This window comes from Dendrobates tinctorius, unplaced genomic scaffold (assembly GCF_039654945.1).
Source record: "Dendrobates tinctorius isolate UK_male_01 unplaced genomic scaffold, ASM3965494v1 ptg000073l, whole genome shotgun sequence".
Lineage (NCBI taxonomy): Eukaryota > Metazoa > Chordata > Amphibia > Anura > Dendrobatidae > Dendrobates > Dendrobates tinctorius.
The window spans coordinates 9,525,647-9,538,817 of NW_027361741.1; the positions used below are offsets into that span (position 1 = coordinate 9,525,647).

Genomic DNA, 13,171 nt, shown 5'->3' on the forward strand with positions numbered 1-13,171 from the left:
TTTTTTATGTACTAAAAAAATCGCTGTCTGCATGAGGCCTTGGGCATATGCCAAAATCATACAACCTTTTATATTTATTTTACTTGTATGGTGCAATTAATTCCACAGCACTTTCCAGACCTCCTCTTCATCGTTGTCCCCATTGGGGCTCACAATCTAGATTCCCTATCAGTCTTTAGAGTATGGGAGGAAACCAAAGTTCTCAAGACCACAGTGCTAACCACTGAGCCACCTAGTAATCCTGAGATATGGGGTGGGCAGATATATCTCTGCATCTCATGGCTATAGGAAAGCTGGACCTACAGCTATATGGGTTGTTATCCAGTCCTTGAAATCAATATAAGGGCTTGTTCACACACAGCATTTTTGCAGCATAATTTTTCTGTGAGGGGAAAAAAAATGCAGCCTTTTACAGTAGAAGCAACACGAATGGGATTTCTAAAAACATCATTCACAAGTACATTTTTTCTTTGCATTTTTACTAAGCTGTGGTGCGTTTTGTGCTTTAAGTAACAGTATGTAAATTCTTTCAGCATTTTTGCTTGTTTTACCTAGTCATGAATGCTTTTTTTGCATGTAACATTTTTCTGCCCAAACAATAGCGCTGTGTGAACATACCGTAACAGAAAAGACTTGCCTGAACAGAACCTTATGAATGTAGAAAAAAAAGTCACGGAGATATTTACGGTACTTTGGTTAAAAACAAAACACAAAACAAATATCCTGGAATAAGAAAGTAAAAAAAATATATTGCAAAAATTGCATGAAGGTAGTAATAATAGTAATAATAAGGGTATTTAGTTAACATAATTTTGATCAAAATTATGTAGAAGCCATCCCTCCACGTCACGGCAACCCTTGTGGGACAGTCCCTACTCTTGTATTTAAAACCTTTCCACTTGTCAAGTGACGTGAATGTGAACAAGGACAGAGGGACTGAACCACCAGTAATAGTATAGGCCAGACAGGATGGATTTTCCAACTCAGAAACAGGGCGGTCACACCCTTATATGCACAGAATGCACAATGAAACAAATGCAATATGTTTTTTTTACTTTTTTATTCCAGGATATTTGTTTTGTTTTTGTTTTCTCTGTGTAAAGGTCATGTGTTCATATGCAATTACATTTTGCATGCACATTAATTTACTTTTTCTGCTCAGACCCAGTTTCTCATTTGTTTCATTGTGCATTCTGTGCATATAAGGGTGTGACCGCCCTGTTTCTGAGTTGGAAAATCCATCCTGTCTGGCCTATACTATTACTGGTGGTTCAGTCCCTTGGTCCTTGTTCACATTTACGTCACTTGACAAGTGGAAAGGCTTTAAATACAAGAGTTAGGACTGTCCCACAAGGGTTGCCGTGACGTGGCGGGATGGCTTGTACATTATTTTGATCAAAATTATGATAACTAAATACCCTTATTACTATTACTACCTTCATGCAATTTTTGCAATATATTTTTGTGTTTTGTTTTTCTCTGTGTAAAGGTCATGTGTTCATATGCAATTACATTTTGCATGCACGGTATTTTGGTTGTAGCAAAACATGTTTGTTTGCTTTTTTTTTAATAAAAGTCCAACAGTAATATACGGTAAGTAAAATGAATAAATCTGCAGAAAATGAAAAGTACCGTAGGTAAGAAGCTTTAATATCTTCTGCCGCTTAAGGACCTTTCTTCCCAGTGTAAATATTTCAGCTGCTTATTCCTATAATATAGATGACTTTATTGCAGCCACATAATCGATGTGGCAAGTAACAGAGGGCTTTTCACAGTCACGAATGGAGATGGCTGCAATCTCCCCTCGCTGTGAATAACATGCAGCAGACTTTTCCTGTCAGCGGATCATGTTCCTGCAGCTTGGTGCTTCATATTGTGGGATTTCAATTTGCGGTTCTCATAATTGCCAGCAGCCGCTAATTTCCAGGGAGGATCCTGTGTATTAAAGATGAATGTTTCTTTGACTCTAATGTTCTATTTTGTTCCCCTTCATATTGAAGAATGGAATATGATTACAGTAATGTATTAACCAATGTCATTAATGTTTTCTTGCAGTGTGACCATCTGCTTAGGTGACCATAAGTCCCTGTAACCATGTTGGCCTGTCTTCAAAGAACCCAGAACCCTCCAGTAAAGCACCTTGTATGTTCCAACAAGGGGCTGGAGCCTCGAAAGTGTAAGTGAAAAATTACATTTATTTTATACATATTTGCTCTATTTATTTTTCCTTTTTTTTTTTTTCCAATATTTTCTAATGATAGGTGTCTGGATACTCATTTATATCATTGCCTTGTAATGTTTTCATTTCCTATTCTGTCCAGGTGTCACCATATCCCAGAATTCCAAGCGGAAGAAGTTCACCGACCGCCATATTGGGACACCCAAGTGATGGGTGTCTCAATATGGAAACTGCTGCTGGCACCAACCTATTGCACAGTACCACCAGCAGAGCACCGTCGCACCACACACACACACACACACACACACACACACACACACACACACACACACACACACACACACACACACACACACACACACACACACACACACTCTATATGCCATACACGCATTCACTCACACTTTCACATTCACGCAGCCTCTTACGCGGTACCACCAGCAGAACACCGTCGCACTGCGCCTGCACGAATTTGGCGCAGGCGCAGTGAATCATTTGGCTGATCCCGGTGGCAGATGCGCGACGTGTCTACAGGCAGAAGAAGCCGGTCACATTAAAGGGGTTCGAAATTTAATTTTAAAAATTGTCTGTGTCTGACCATGTACGGAGCATACCACATCTCCTGGGCAGGGGAGGAAGCAAAAGACAATACTGACATTACAGCAGGGGACACATTTTGTGAGGTAAAATATTTCACGGACTGTTTTTAAACAATATTTTACCTCACAAAATGTATCTGCGATCTCCTGCTGTAATGTCAGTACTGTCTTTTGCTTCCTCCCCTTCCTAGGAACTGTGGTATATTCTGTAAACAGTCAGACACAGGGGTGAGAGAGACAGAGCACAGGGGGGAGACAGTTCAAACGGGACAGCACATGAGGGGAGAACACAGCACAGGAAGGAGAGAGACAGCAGACAAGGGGGATAGCATATGGGGTGGACAGGCCAAAGAAGAGCGCACAGACGGGAGAAGTCAGCACATGGGGAAAGAGAGAGTGGATAGGTGGGTGATCACATTGGGGGGGGGAAGAGATTCTCAGTGCTGCAAAGCCTGCCCCCATAGTGACATTACCGCCCTCCCGATGCGACATAGTGACATTACCACCCTCCATCTAGTTTTACAATACTGATCACGAATGGTAGAAATCATAAATTCCAATTTACTAATATCCATTCGCTGTGAACATGACTCTACATAAATTTGGCCAAGACAAAAAAATAAAATAATGCGATGACTGCAATTAACAAAAATTTGATCTTAAATTTAGGATGATATTCTCATTTTTGTTCCTTCTTTTCCGCCAGTGCCGAAGTGGTTAAGCTGCCGAAATGAGGCAGCCGAGGCTTTGAGCTGAAAGTCTTCCATATCCAGTGGCACCAGCTCAGTGAGAGATATGACAGGGTCTGATAAGGCCTTTTCACGTATTTCAATAGGCCTCTATTTTAATACAGCTTCCTTTGTCTAAAATTCTGGGTGATTTTCACTCCTCATCCCACTCTTTATTATGTGTTCCTTTTAACTCCTACCATGCCAAAAAGCATATGCATCATCAATGCAGAGTGCTCAAGTATGAATAATAATGGCTTCTATAGAGAACTGTGTTGCTGGTTAATAAATAATAAATTGCTCCACTCCTATGCCCTTCGCATTTCTTAGGTAAATCATTGCTTTGATTTAGAGACTAGATCCGATGGCCTGAAAATAAGAGTTTGGGTCAAGCTGGGTTTATAATGCAGATTACCTCCTGACTAAAGAGGCTTGATTGTAATGTCTGTTCGTCACGTGTCTGAGAATTACAGGACCTCTATTACCAGCCTGCGTCAGGCATCTGCTAATGAAGGTTAAACTGTTGGAAATAAGTACCTATGATATTATTTAGCTTCCTGTAATCATAGCATGTGTAAAGTCACCATAAATCAGGCCGAGGAGCAAGAAATACATGAAATATTAAAGTGAGATGGTAATGGAAAAGAGCACAGTAATGGCTTAATTTTCTGGAGCAAAGTTGTAACGTCGAGACCGTGTCGTGTGGCTAACCACTTGGCTATTATCGACATGGGCTTTTTTTCTCCCCTTTAACAAGTGGTATTTAGTAAAGTCAAATTCCGGGTAAATATTGGAGCTAAAATATATATGCTATATTTCTATTCATGACTTATTGTTTTTATTAATGTACTTTTTTTGCCAACACGTTCTTGATTAAAGCGCCACTCCAGCGTTTTGTTTTCTTTATTTTGCTGATGGAGTGGTGCCATTAATTTTGGTTTCCTGATTTTAGTTTTATACTCACTAGCCACCATCTTCATCTGCTATCGGCACCGTTCTGGTCTTCTGCCGAAATGCTGTGGTGTTTGGTGTTTGCTGGGTGTCTATGAGCGCCAGAACGAGGTTCTCATAGACTTGAATTGAGAGCTTGTGACCGTAACTGACTTTCCAGTCAGTCAGAAGTTGCTGTGTCACGATGGTGGATCAGGACCAGAGTGGTGCTGGGAATAGCTGAAGACATTGGCTGTTGAGTATATTACTAGGGTCAGGGACCTTATGTTCGTGGCACCGCTCCAGCGCTGCAAAAAAAAAAAAAAAAGCTGGAGTGGTGCATTAAAAGCATAATACAGGATATAGCCTATATTGTTAGTGTTTAATATTTAGACAGATAAAAGTAAACCAGACAGGCAGAAGATGCTCTAACTTCATCCCAGCGGCCTTGGTAAATGTCGAATTTAGCTAGATGTGAGACATATGTCCTTAACCTCACCTCATGGTTTGCTAACTGTACAGTGTGGACTAATATTTTGTGACCAAATGTAGGACTCTTCAAAGCGAAGCCCCCCTTTTCTAGACCCTTTCTAAACCTCACTCGAGAGTTTTGAAGAGTGTAAAAACAAGCAGGAAATTTGGCAGAAAACATATGCACCTAATTTTTTTGAGCAAACAGACAAAATTCTGCTTCATTTGGCTCAGGTTGGGTTAACATCAGTTATCAATTCAGTGGCTGTCACATTGTAGAAGGATCAACTTTATTCTCATTTGCACAAGGAAAGACTAGAAGCAATGGGATGAAACTGAATGGGAAGAGACACAGATTAGATATTAGAAAAAACTTTTTGACAGTTAGAGTGATCAATGAGTGGAACAGGCTGCCACGAGAAGTGGTGAGTTCTCCTTCAATGGAAGTCTTCAAACAGAGGCTGGACAGACATCTGACTGGGATGATTTAGCGAATCCTGCTTTGAGCAGGGGGTTGGACCAGATGGCCCAGGAGGTCCCTTCCAACTCTGATTCTATGACTGGAGGCTCCAATGGAGATGCAAAGCCAGGATTAATTCATCTTCTATACTTTATTTTTTTCTGCAGTACAGGTAGTAAAATACAGCACAGTTATACATCTGTCCTTTAAGGTGCCATTTACAGTTTATTTTTATTTCTGTAATGTACGGTACTTGTTGAATTTAAGAGATTCCCTACAGTTGGAGATGAGCCGATCGCTCCTCGGGGGTTCAATAGATCCACGGGGGTTAACTTTTGTGTGAAATTTCCTGAGATTTTTAGATTTGATTTGCGGTTGGCAAGTATGAAAGTTAAATACAATCCACTACGGAAAAAATATATGAAGCTCTGTCACACATGCTCAACACCAATGTGGGGGGAGCCAGGACAGAAAGCAAGAGAGGGACACTCCAAGATTAAATCATCAACCCAAAGAAAAACAGGAGTACAAGTCCAAAATACTTAAGAATGTGTAAATTTATTCAAAAATTTGACACAATGTTGGCAAACAATAGACAAAAGTAAATTAAAAAAATCCAAAACAGGACCTCATAGGCTACAGCTACCCTTAGGACAAGTGCCCTGTAAATCTAGAAACCTCCCAAGCCCTGGTCATCTCCACAGTGTGGATCCAGAGAAAGAAAGTCACTTATGTCTACTGTTTGCCAACATTGTGTCAAATTCTTGAATAAATTTATACATTCTTAAGTATTTTGGACTTGTACGCCTGTTTTTCTTTGGGTCAAGTATGAAAGTTGCCCGGCACCATTTCCCACACTGCTCAAGCATCAGAGAGCGGACTAACCTCATCGTGCATTGTCACATGGGCTTTCCCATAATGCCCTGCAGCTGTGACATTTTACAAATTATCACACCTTGTACATTAGTGGTCACTGCCTGGCCCATCACAGTTCCCCATGGAGCAGAGCCTGTACGGCAGAGTGATTTTCTATCTCCACAGTCACTGGATAAGACTCTCTTCTGTAGATTATAAGTTCTTATGATCAGTGGGGTCCTCTCTCGCCTGTAAAGTGTAAGCTCTTATTTTCAGTGAGGTTCACTCTGTCGCTTCACCATATGTATTTTCTGACCAATTACAAGCTTTAAAAACATGTGACATGCACAAGTGTGAACAAGTCGGTCAGACAATGCTCACACCACCCAATGGCTGAAACACAACAAGAAAACACAAAATGACAATTGCAAAAAATCCTCTGCAGTAAAAACATGACAGTAATCAGCAAGTGCTGTATAACAAATACAGGGTGTTTAGTCGATACCTTTTTTGCAAAAAATGTATACCAAGCCGCTTCACCACGTCACGGTAACCCTTCACGAAGCAGTCCCTATCTAATGTATTTAAAACCTGAACATGTGAACAGTGTCTAAATGAACAGGATACAGACAGGCGCCTCCTAGTGTATGGGCTTGTGGTGTAAGACAGCTCATTTATGTGCATGTCACACAGGAGAGGGGTGGGGTCTCCCAAACCATGCTGAGCAAGGAAAAAAAACGGATTAAAAACATATGTGACATGCACAAGTGTGAACAAGTCGGTCAGGTATTGTCTGCCCGACTTGTTCACACTTGTGCATGTCACATATGTTTTTAATCCGTTTTTTTTCCTTGCTCAGCATGGTTTGGGAGACCCCACCCCTCTCCTGTGTGACATGCACATAAATGAGCTGTCTTACACCACAAGCCCATACACTAGGAGGCGCCTGTCTGTATCCTGTTCATTTAGACACTGTTCACATGTTCAGGTTTTAAATACATTAGATAGGGACTGCTTGGTATACATTTTTTGCAAAAAACGTATCGACTAAATACCCTGCATTTGTTATACAACACTTGCTGATTACTGTCATGTTTTTACTGCAGAGTATTTTTTGCAAGTTTGTCATTTTGTGTTTTCTTGTTGTGTTTCAGCCATTGGGTGGTGTGAGCATTGTCTGACCGACTTGTTCACACTTGTGCATGTCACATATGTTTTTAATCCATTTTTTTCCTTGCTCAGCATCGTTTGGGACACCCCACCCCTCTCCTGTGTGACATGCACATAAATGAGCTGTCTTACACCACAAGCCCATACTAGGAGGCGCCTGTCTGTATCCTGTTCATTTAGACACTGTTCACATGTTCAGGTTTTAAATACATTAGATAGGGACTGCTTCGTGAAGGGTTACCATGACGTGGTGAAGCGGCTTGGTATACATTTTTTGCAAAAAACGTATCGACTAAATACCCTGTATTTGTTATACAGCACTTGCTGACTACTGTCATGTTTTTACTGCAGAGTATTTTTTGCAAATTTGTCATTTTGTGTTTTCTTGTTGTGTTTCAATTACAAGCTTTCCAGCATTGTAATTTGCTCTAATTTATTAACCTCCGATCTAATTTTTGGGGAAAATTTGGTGAAATCTTCATCACTCATCTCTAATTAGTCTCATCCATTACTCTTAGGCTGTAATGCCATTTTTTTAAAGGCTCTGTACCCATCATGACAATCTGGTGAGTTTTTGATATTGCAGATTTTTTTTCATTTGCGTTTTAATCATGTTTTTAGGCGTTTCTTTTTATCTTGTTTTAAGTATAGCTGTTTTGTTTGAACACTTCATGTTATAGGGCTTTGATAAAAACATCATTGATAGTCATGTGCGGATTACATGAGTTTACCTATGTATTTTCTCTATCTAATGCAATTCTTTGTGGAAAATCGGCACATAAAACTCGGCGTACCCACAAGAGAAATTAACACCTATTGCAGGTCAGTTTACGCAGCATAAAAAGAAGCAGATTGTTCATGAAACTTCTATAAATCCCATCCACTTTGCTGGAACTGCAAGACGTTATATTTTTTGCGCAGCAAAAAAATGCAGCATCAGAAACTCACTAAAAACCCATTGTGGGACCTTATTGACTATTTCTCATCTAGAAAAAAAAGATGAGTTATTTTTATCCATAGGTCATTAATATATCAATTTCTTTTTTTACATTTATATGAAATCTGTCAACCGTTTTTATATATGAAAAACAATTTACAAGGCAAATACAGTTTTCTATGTTAATAAATGCAGTGAATGACTTAAACAGATGGCATACAGGTAGTGTGTGTCTGACATTCATTTTTTCAATGCACCCTTTAAAGGGGATCTGTCATCCCATTTTCTGCCTATCAGCTGTGGCCACCACCATTAGGGGCTTATCTACAGCATTCTGTAATGCTGTAGATAAGCCCCCCGATGAAACCTGAAAGATAAGAAAAACACGTTATATTATACTCACCAGGGGGCGTGGTCGGATGCGGTTGGTGTCACGGTCCCGTCCGGGTCCTCCCATATTCTAGAGATGGCGTCGTCCTCCTTGCTTCTCCCTCGGCTTCTGCTCAGGCATACTTTATCTGCCCTGTTGAGGGCAAAGTACTACAGTGCGCAGGCGCCGGGAAAGGTCAGAGAGGTCCGGCGCCTGCGCACTGCAGTACTCTGCTCTGCCCTCAACAGGGCAGATAAAGTACGCCTGCGCAGGAGCCGCGGCAGAAGCAAGGAGGACATCATCGTATGAAGATGGGAGGCGCCGGACGAGACAGCGACACCCATTGGACCGGACCGAACGCCGGGGTGAGTATAATCTAACTTTTTTTTATTCTTATCTTTCAGGTTACATCGGGGGCTTATCTACAGCATTACAGAATGCTGTAGATAAGCCCCTGATGGCGGTTGCCGCAGCTGATAGGCCGAAAATGGAGTGACAGATCCCCTTTAAGTTCAATGGGCAAGTCTGATCTGAAGAACGGATCAGAATAATTCATGCTTCAAATGCATTTGTTTTATACACGGACCGATCACTTGCATTGTCAGCGTGCAGTGTATTTGGTACACAGACAACATCCGGACCAAAAATACACTCATCTGAAAGAGCCCTACAGTCTATCCCATTAGCCTTTTATTAGTTTCCATAACGTATACAGTAAACTTGCGTCCTCATGGTATATTGTAGGATCCTAGCGTTAGACATTCATCACACCTTTTTTGTCTCGACACCTTGTTGGTTGCAATATGACCCCATTTGCTTGCATTATACTTTGACGTAACAATTGGTAGACAACCATCTTTCACCTGTTTTGTTGCTAATGTCACATTTACACTAACTGATAATCAGGAAAGAGCATTCCTGTTAAAAATTCTCATTCTTTGGGTGAAAATTTTTTAAGCTTGATTAAAATAATCATTCTCTGCAGCTCATCGTCCTGTGTGTGAACAGGACAACATGTGCTGACAAGAACGATGATATTCAGTGCACACAGAATGATATTAACAGTCAAATTTTGTGCGCCTGTGAGGTACGCCTGTTCAAAAGTGCCATTAAACTCCTCATTTTGCCACTGCAAATGCACCCAAATACAAATCTAAGGGTCCGCTGCCCACGGAAGCAAATTAACGAGTTTCCAATAAGGCTGGGGTCACACTTGCGAGTGCAATGCGAGAAACTTGCTCCTCAATACCCGTCACTGCTGCTAACACTTGGAACCGGAGTGTGCGGCTGCTTGTCTTTCTATGCAGCCGCACACTCTGGTCCAAACCGCCAGCGGCAGTGCCGGGTATTGAGGGGAGAGACTCGCGCGAGTTTCTCGCATTGCACTCGCAGGTGTGACCCCGGCCTAAGACTGTTATTCTGTCATGGCACGTCCATCATTCTTATGTTCCTTGGCAAATGTTAAATTAGGCTGTGTGCCCATGTTGCGTTTTTTTAAGCGTTTCCGCAGCGCTTTTAGACAAGCGTTTCTGCTGCAGAAACTCTTAAGAAAAGCATCTAATGTAATAGAATGGAAAATGCACATGTTGTGCTAATGGTGCGTTTTTTTCCGCTGCGGAAACGCTTAGCGGAAAAAAATGCAGCATGTTCATTAATTGTGCGGAACCGCATGCGATTCCGCATACATATACTGTAATTGCAAAAACGCATAGGAAAATGCATGACAATCGCGTCAAAAACGCTTGTCAAAAAGCGCATGCGTTTTCCCTGGCAAGGGCATGCGTTTCTGCTCAGGTAAAAAACGCTACGTGGGCACATAGCCTAAATCTTTTGTTTTTATTGTGATCTTATCAGAAACTTTGATAAGCCGATTTCTCATTTCTAACCGTGGCAAGGCAGGTTTAACCCCCTAACCACCACGTGAACCAACCACGCAATGCAGAGTAATAAACTACCTCTCCGGCATATCTATCCGGATTCACGCGGCTGACTGCACGGCAGGAGCCGTATATAAATTATATCTAAATCATCATCTGCAAATCTGTGCAGCCAAATTCATCCCTGTATTGCTCTGTTCAACGGAGAAGCGCGGCTTCTGTTTAATTAAATGTCACTTATGTCCTGTATGCCTTTATTCCTCCACCGAGCTGGTCGGGCATCTGTATATTGATGAATCGGGAAGCATCTGAAATCCAATATATCTTTAAGATATTAAAATAGAATTGTAGCCATTGGAGAATGTTCTGTATCCCATCATCGATTTTCTACGCTCTCACAAACTTGTCTCATGAAGTATAATTAGTTCTGAATTTGGGCCTAATTTAGTGGCTCCATTCCATGGCTTGCATAGAAGCAAATCACAAGTTTTGGCTGAGGCTATAAAGTATGGTTTTGGTATGTATTACGCAGATCAGCGTTCCGCTGTGATTGCACAATGACAGGGAGAATCCGTATCAAATGTGAAAGGTGAAACAGTGTTTGAGACAAACAAGTTTCTTCCATTTTAACCCCTTCTTTACCGACGGACACAGAAGCAAAGTCAGCATTACAGAAGCGGAGATAGGAGCAGTGCTTCTGTCAGACAGAGAAAAAGAATTCTCGCATTAAATGGATTGGAAGGGCCCTGCGGCTCGCCGGAGGCAGGCTTAAACCCCCCTCTGTACTGTCATTTAAGAGACAGATCTGCAAATATTCTCTCTATTAATATTTCATTTGTCTCTTAAAGACACAAGCCTGCGTTTGGAGAATGTAATTTGAAAGAGGGCGTTTAGCAGACGCGCCTTCATTAACCGCTTAAGCACTGGCGGGAAGGTGGGGGCATAAGGAATTGATTACAAATTAATCTTATTTTATTTTAATGGCCTGTGTTTGCAGAAAAGGAGTTATAGCAAAAAAACAAAAAAAATGCTGGGTGGATTGACGTCACAACGAAAAGGCTGAGAATTTGCATCCTAGTTATGTGCACCTGAAAAGTTTATTTTTGTTCCGACAGAACATAAGGTCCCTAAAGGTCAAGGGTTGTGGCTGAGAAACCAACAGATGGAGAAAGCATAAAAAAGGCTAAAAATTAACCCATCTACTAAAAGCTGTCAGCAGTTAGGGACACTGACACATTAAATAACATGGTGTTCTCTGCTACCAGCTATTGTAGCCTTTAGTGTTCTGAGAAATGTTTGTCCTTAACATTTACATGTATATTTTTGCATCTTTATGTATATAACATTCACATCTCATTTTAAGCTACATCTAAGGATACTCTCCAACACAAACCTCCGGCAGGTCCATAGGCCCCCATTTATGCAGCTACACCACTGTCCTTCTGGCGTACTTTGGGGCGGTATATCTTTTTACTCACTGTATGGTAAAGCAAATAATCTGCTTTTCTATGATACAGGGACAAATTAATGTACGGTATGTGTATTTTTTTTTTTTTTCCCCAAGCAATAGCATTCCCTGGAGGAATATGTTGGGGAACACTCCTGATGTGCACATCTGATATAACCAGGAAAAAAAAAGAGATGCAAACAGATCCTTAGCTGTATGTTTTGGATTGGATGAAACTGATATAAATGGATGCAGTATCCCTGTACATCCTGCATGCTTACAAGAACCTGCTTATATAAGGGTTAATAAAGCTTACAACCAGTCAGTTGAGCTGCTCGCTTAGGATTTGTGTTGGCCTCTAGGACTATAACACGATATGACAAGCTGTGCTGTTGCACCAGTCAGGGCTAATAATGTGTCTTGCCTCGTTTGTGCTGAGCAGACGTATGCAAAATGATGTGTACACAGTCTGCTGCCTGGACCAGTTTAAAGGTGCAGTTCATTCTCATGCTATTTCATATGCACCATTGCAAAATTAGCCTAAATGCTTAAAGTAGACTAAAAGAGTACAGGATGTTGTTCAGGTCATTTTTCTTTATGCTATCCAGTAGAAAATAAGCATTTTTTACTATATAAAGTGTCCTCAATATCTCTGGGTCCCTGTAGAACAGTGTTTCCCAAACGCCAGTCCTCATGACCCACAACTAATCATGTTTTCAGGTTTTCCCTAGAATCGCACAGGTGAGAGATGCTGGGGCAATATCTGAGGCCTTGATGATAATTCCATTACCTACAATGGTGAGGAAATGCTGAAAACCTGACATGTTGGGGGCCATGAGGACTGGAGTTTAAGAAACACTGCTGTAAAATATGGAATCAGAATTCTAACATCCAACATAAATGGTCTTAAGTATAGACCTCAATGTCCAGACCGGCCGCTGGTCTCGTAATACAAACTCCTGCATGTCTCTGAGGCTGTTGACTTCGGGTCAGGAGATGTGCAGCTGGCCCATATTGGCAGGAGATGTGCAGCTATTTCTATGAGGCTGTTGACTTCGGGTCAGGAGATGTGCAGCTGGACCATATTGGCAGGAGACGTGCAGCTGTTTCTATGAGGCTGTTGACTTTGCGTCAAGAGATGTGCAGCT

The 13,171-nt window shown here is 41.3% G+C and overlaps 1 protein-coding gene across 1 annotated transcript in view; it reads left to right on the forward strand.

Moving 5' to 3' along the window:
* FAM222A (family with sequence similarity 222 member A) overlaps positions 1–13,171 on the forward strand; it is a 119,339-nt gene that overhangs the window by 75,991 nt on the left and 30,177 nt on the right. The window contains exon 2 of the mRNA XM_073582628.1: positions 2,056–2,176. Coding sequence (XP_073438729.1) covers positions 2,095–2,176 — 82 coding nt within the window. The 5' untranslated portion in view covers positions 2,056–2,094. The remainder of the gene's footprint in view (positions 1–2,055; positions 2,177–13,171) is intronic.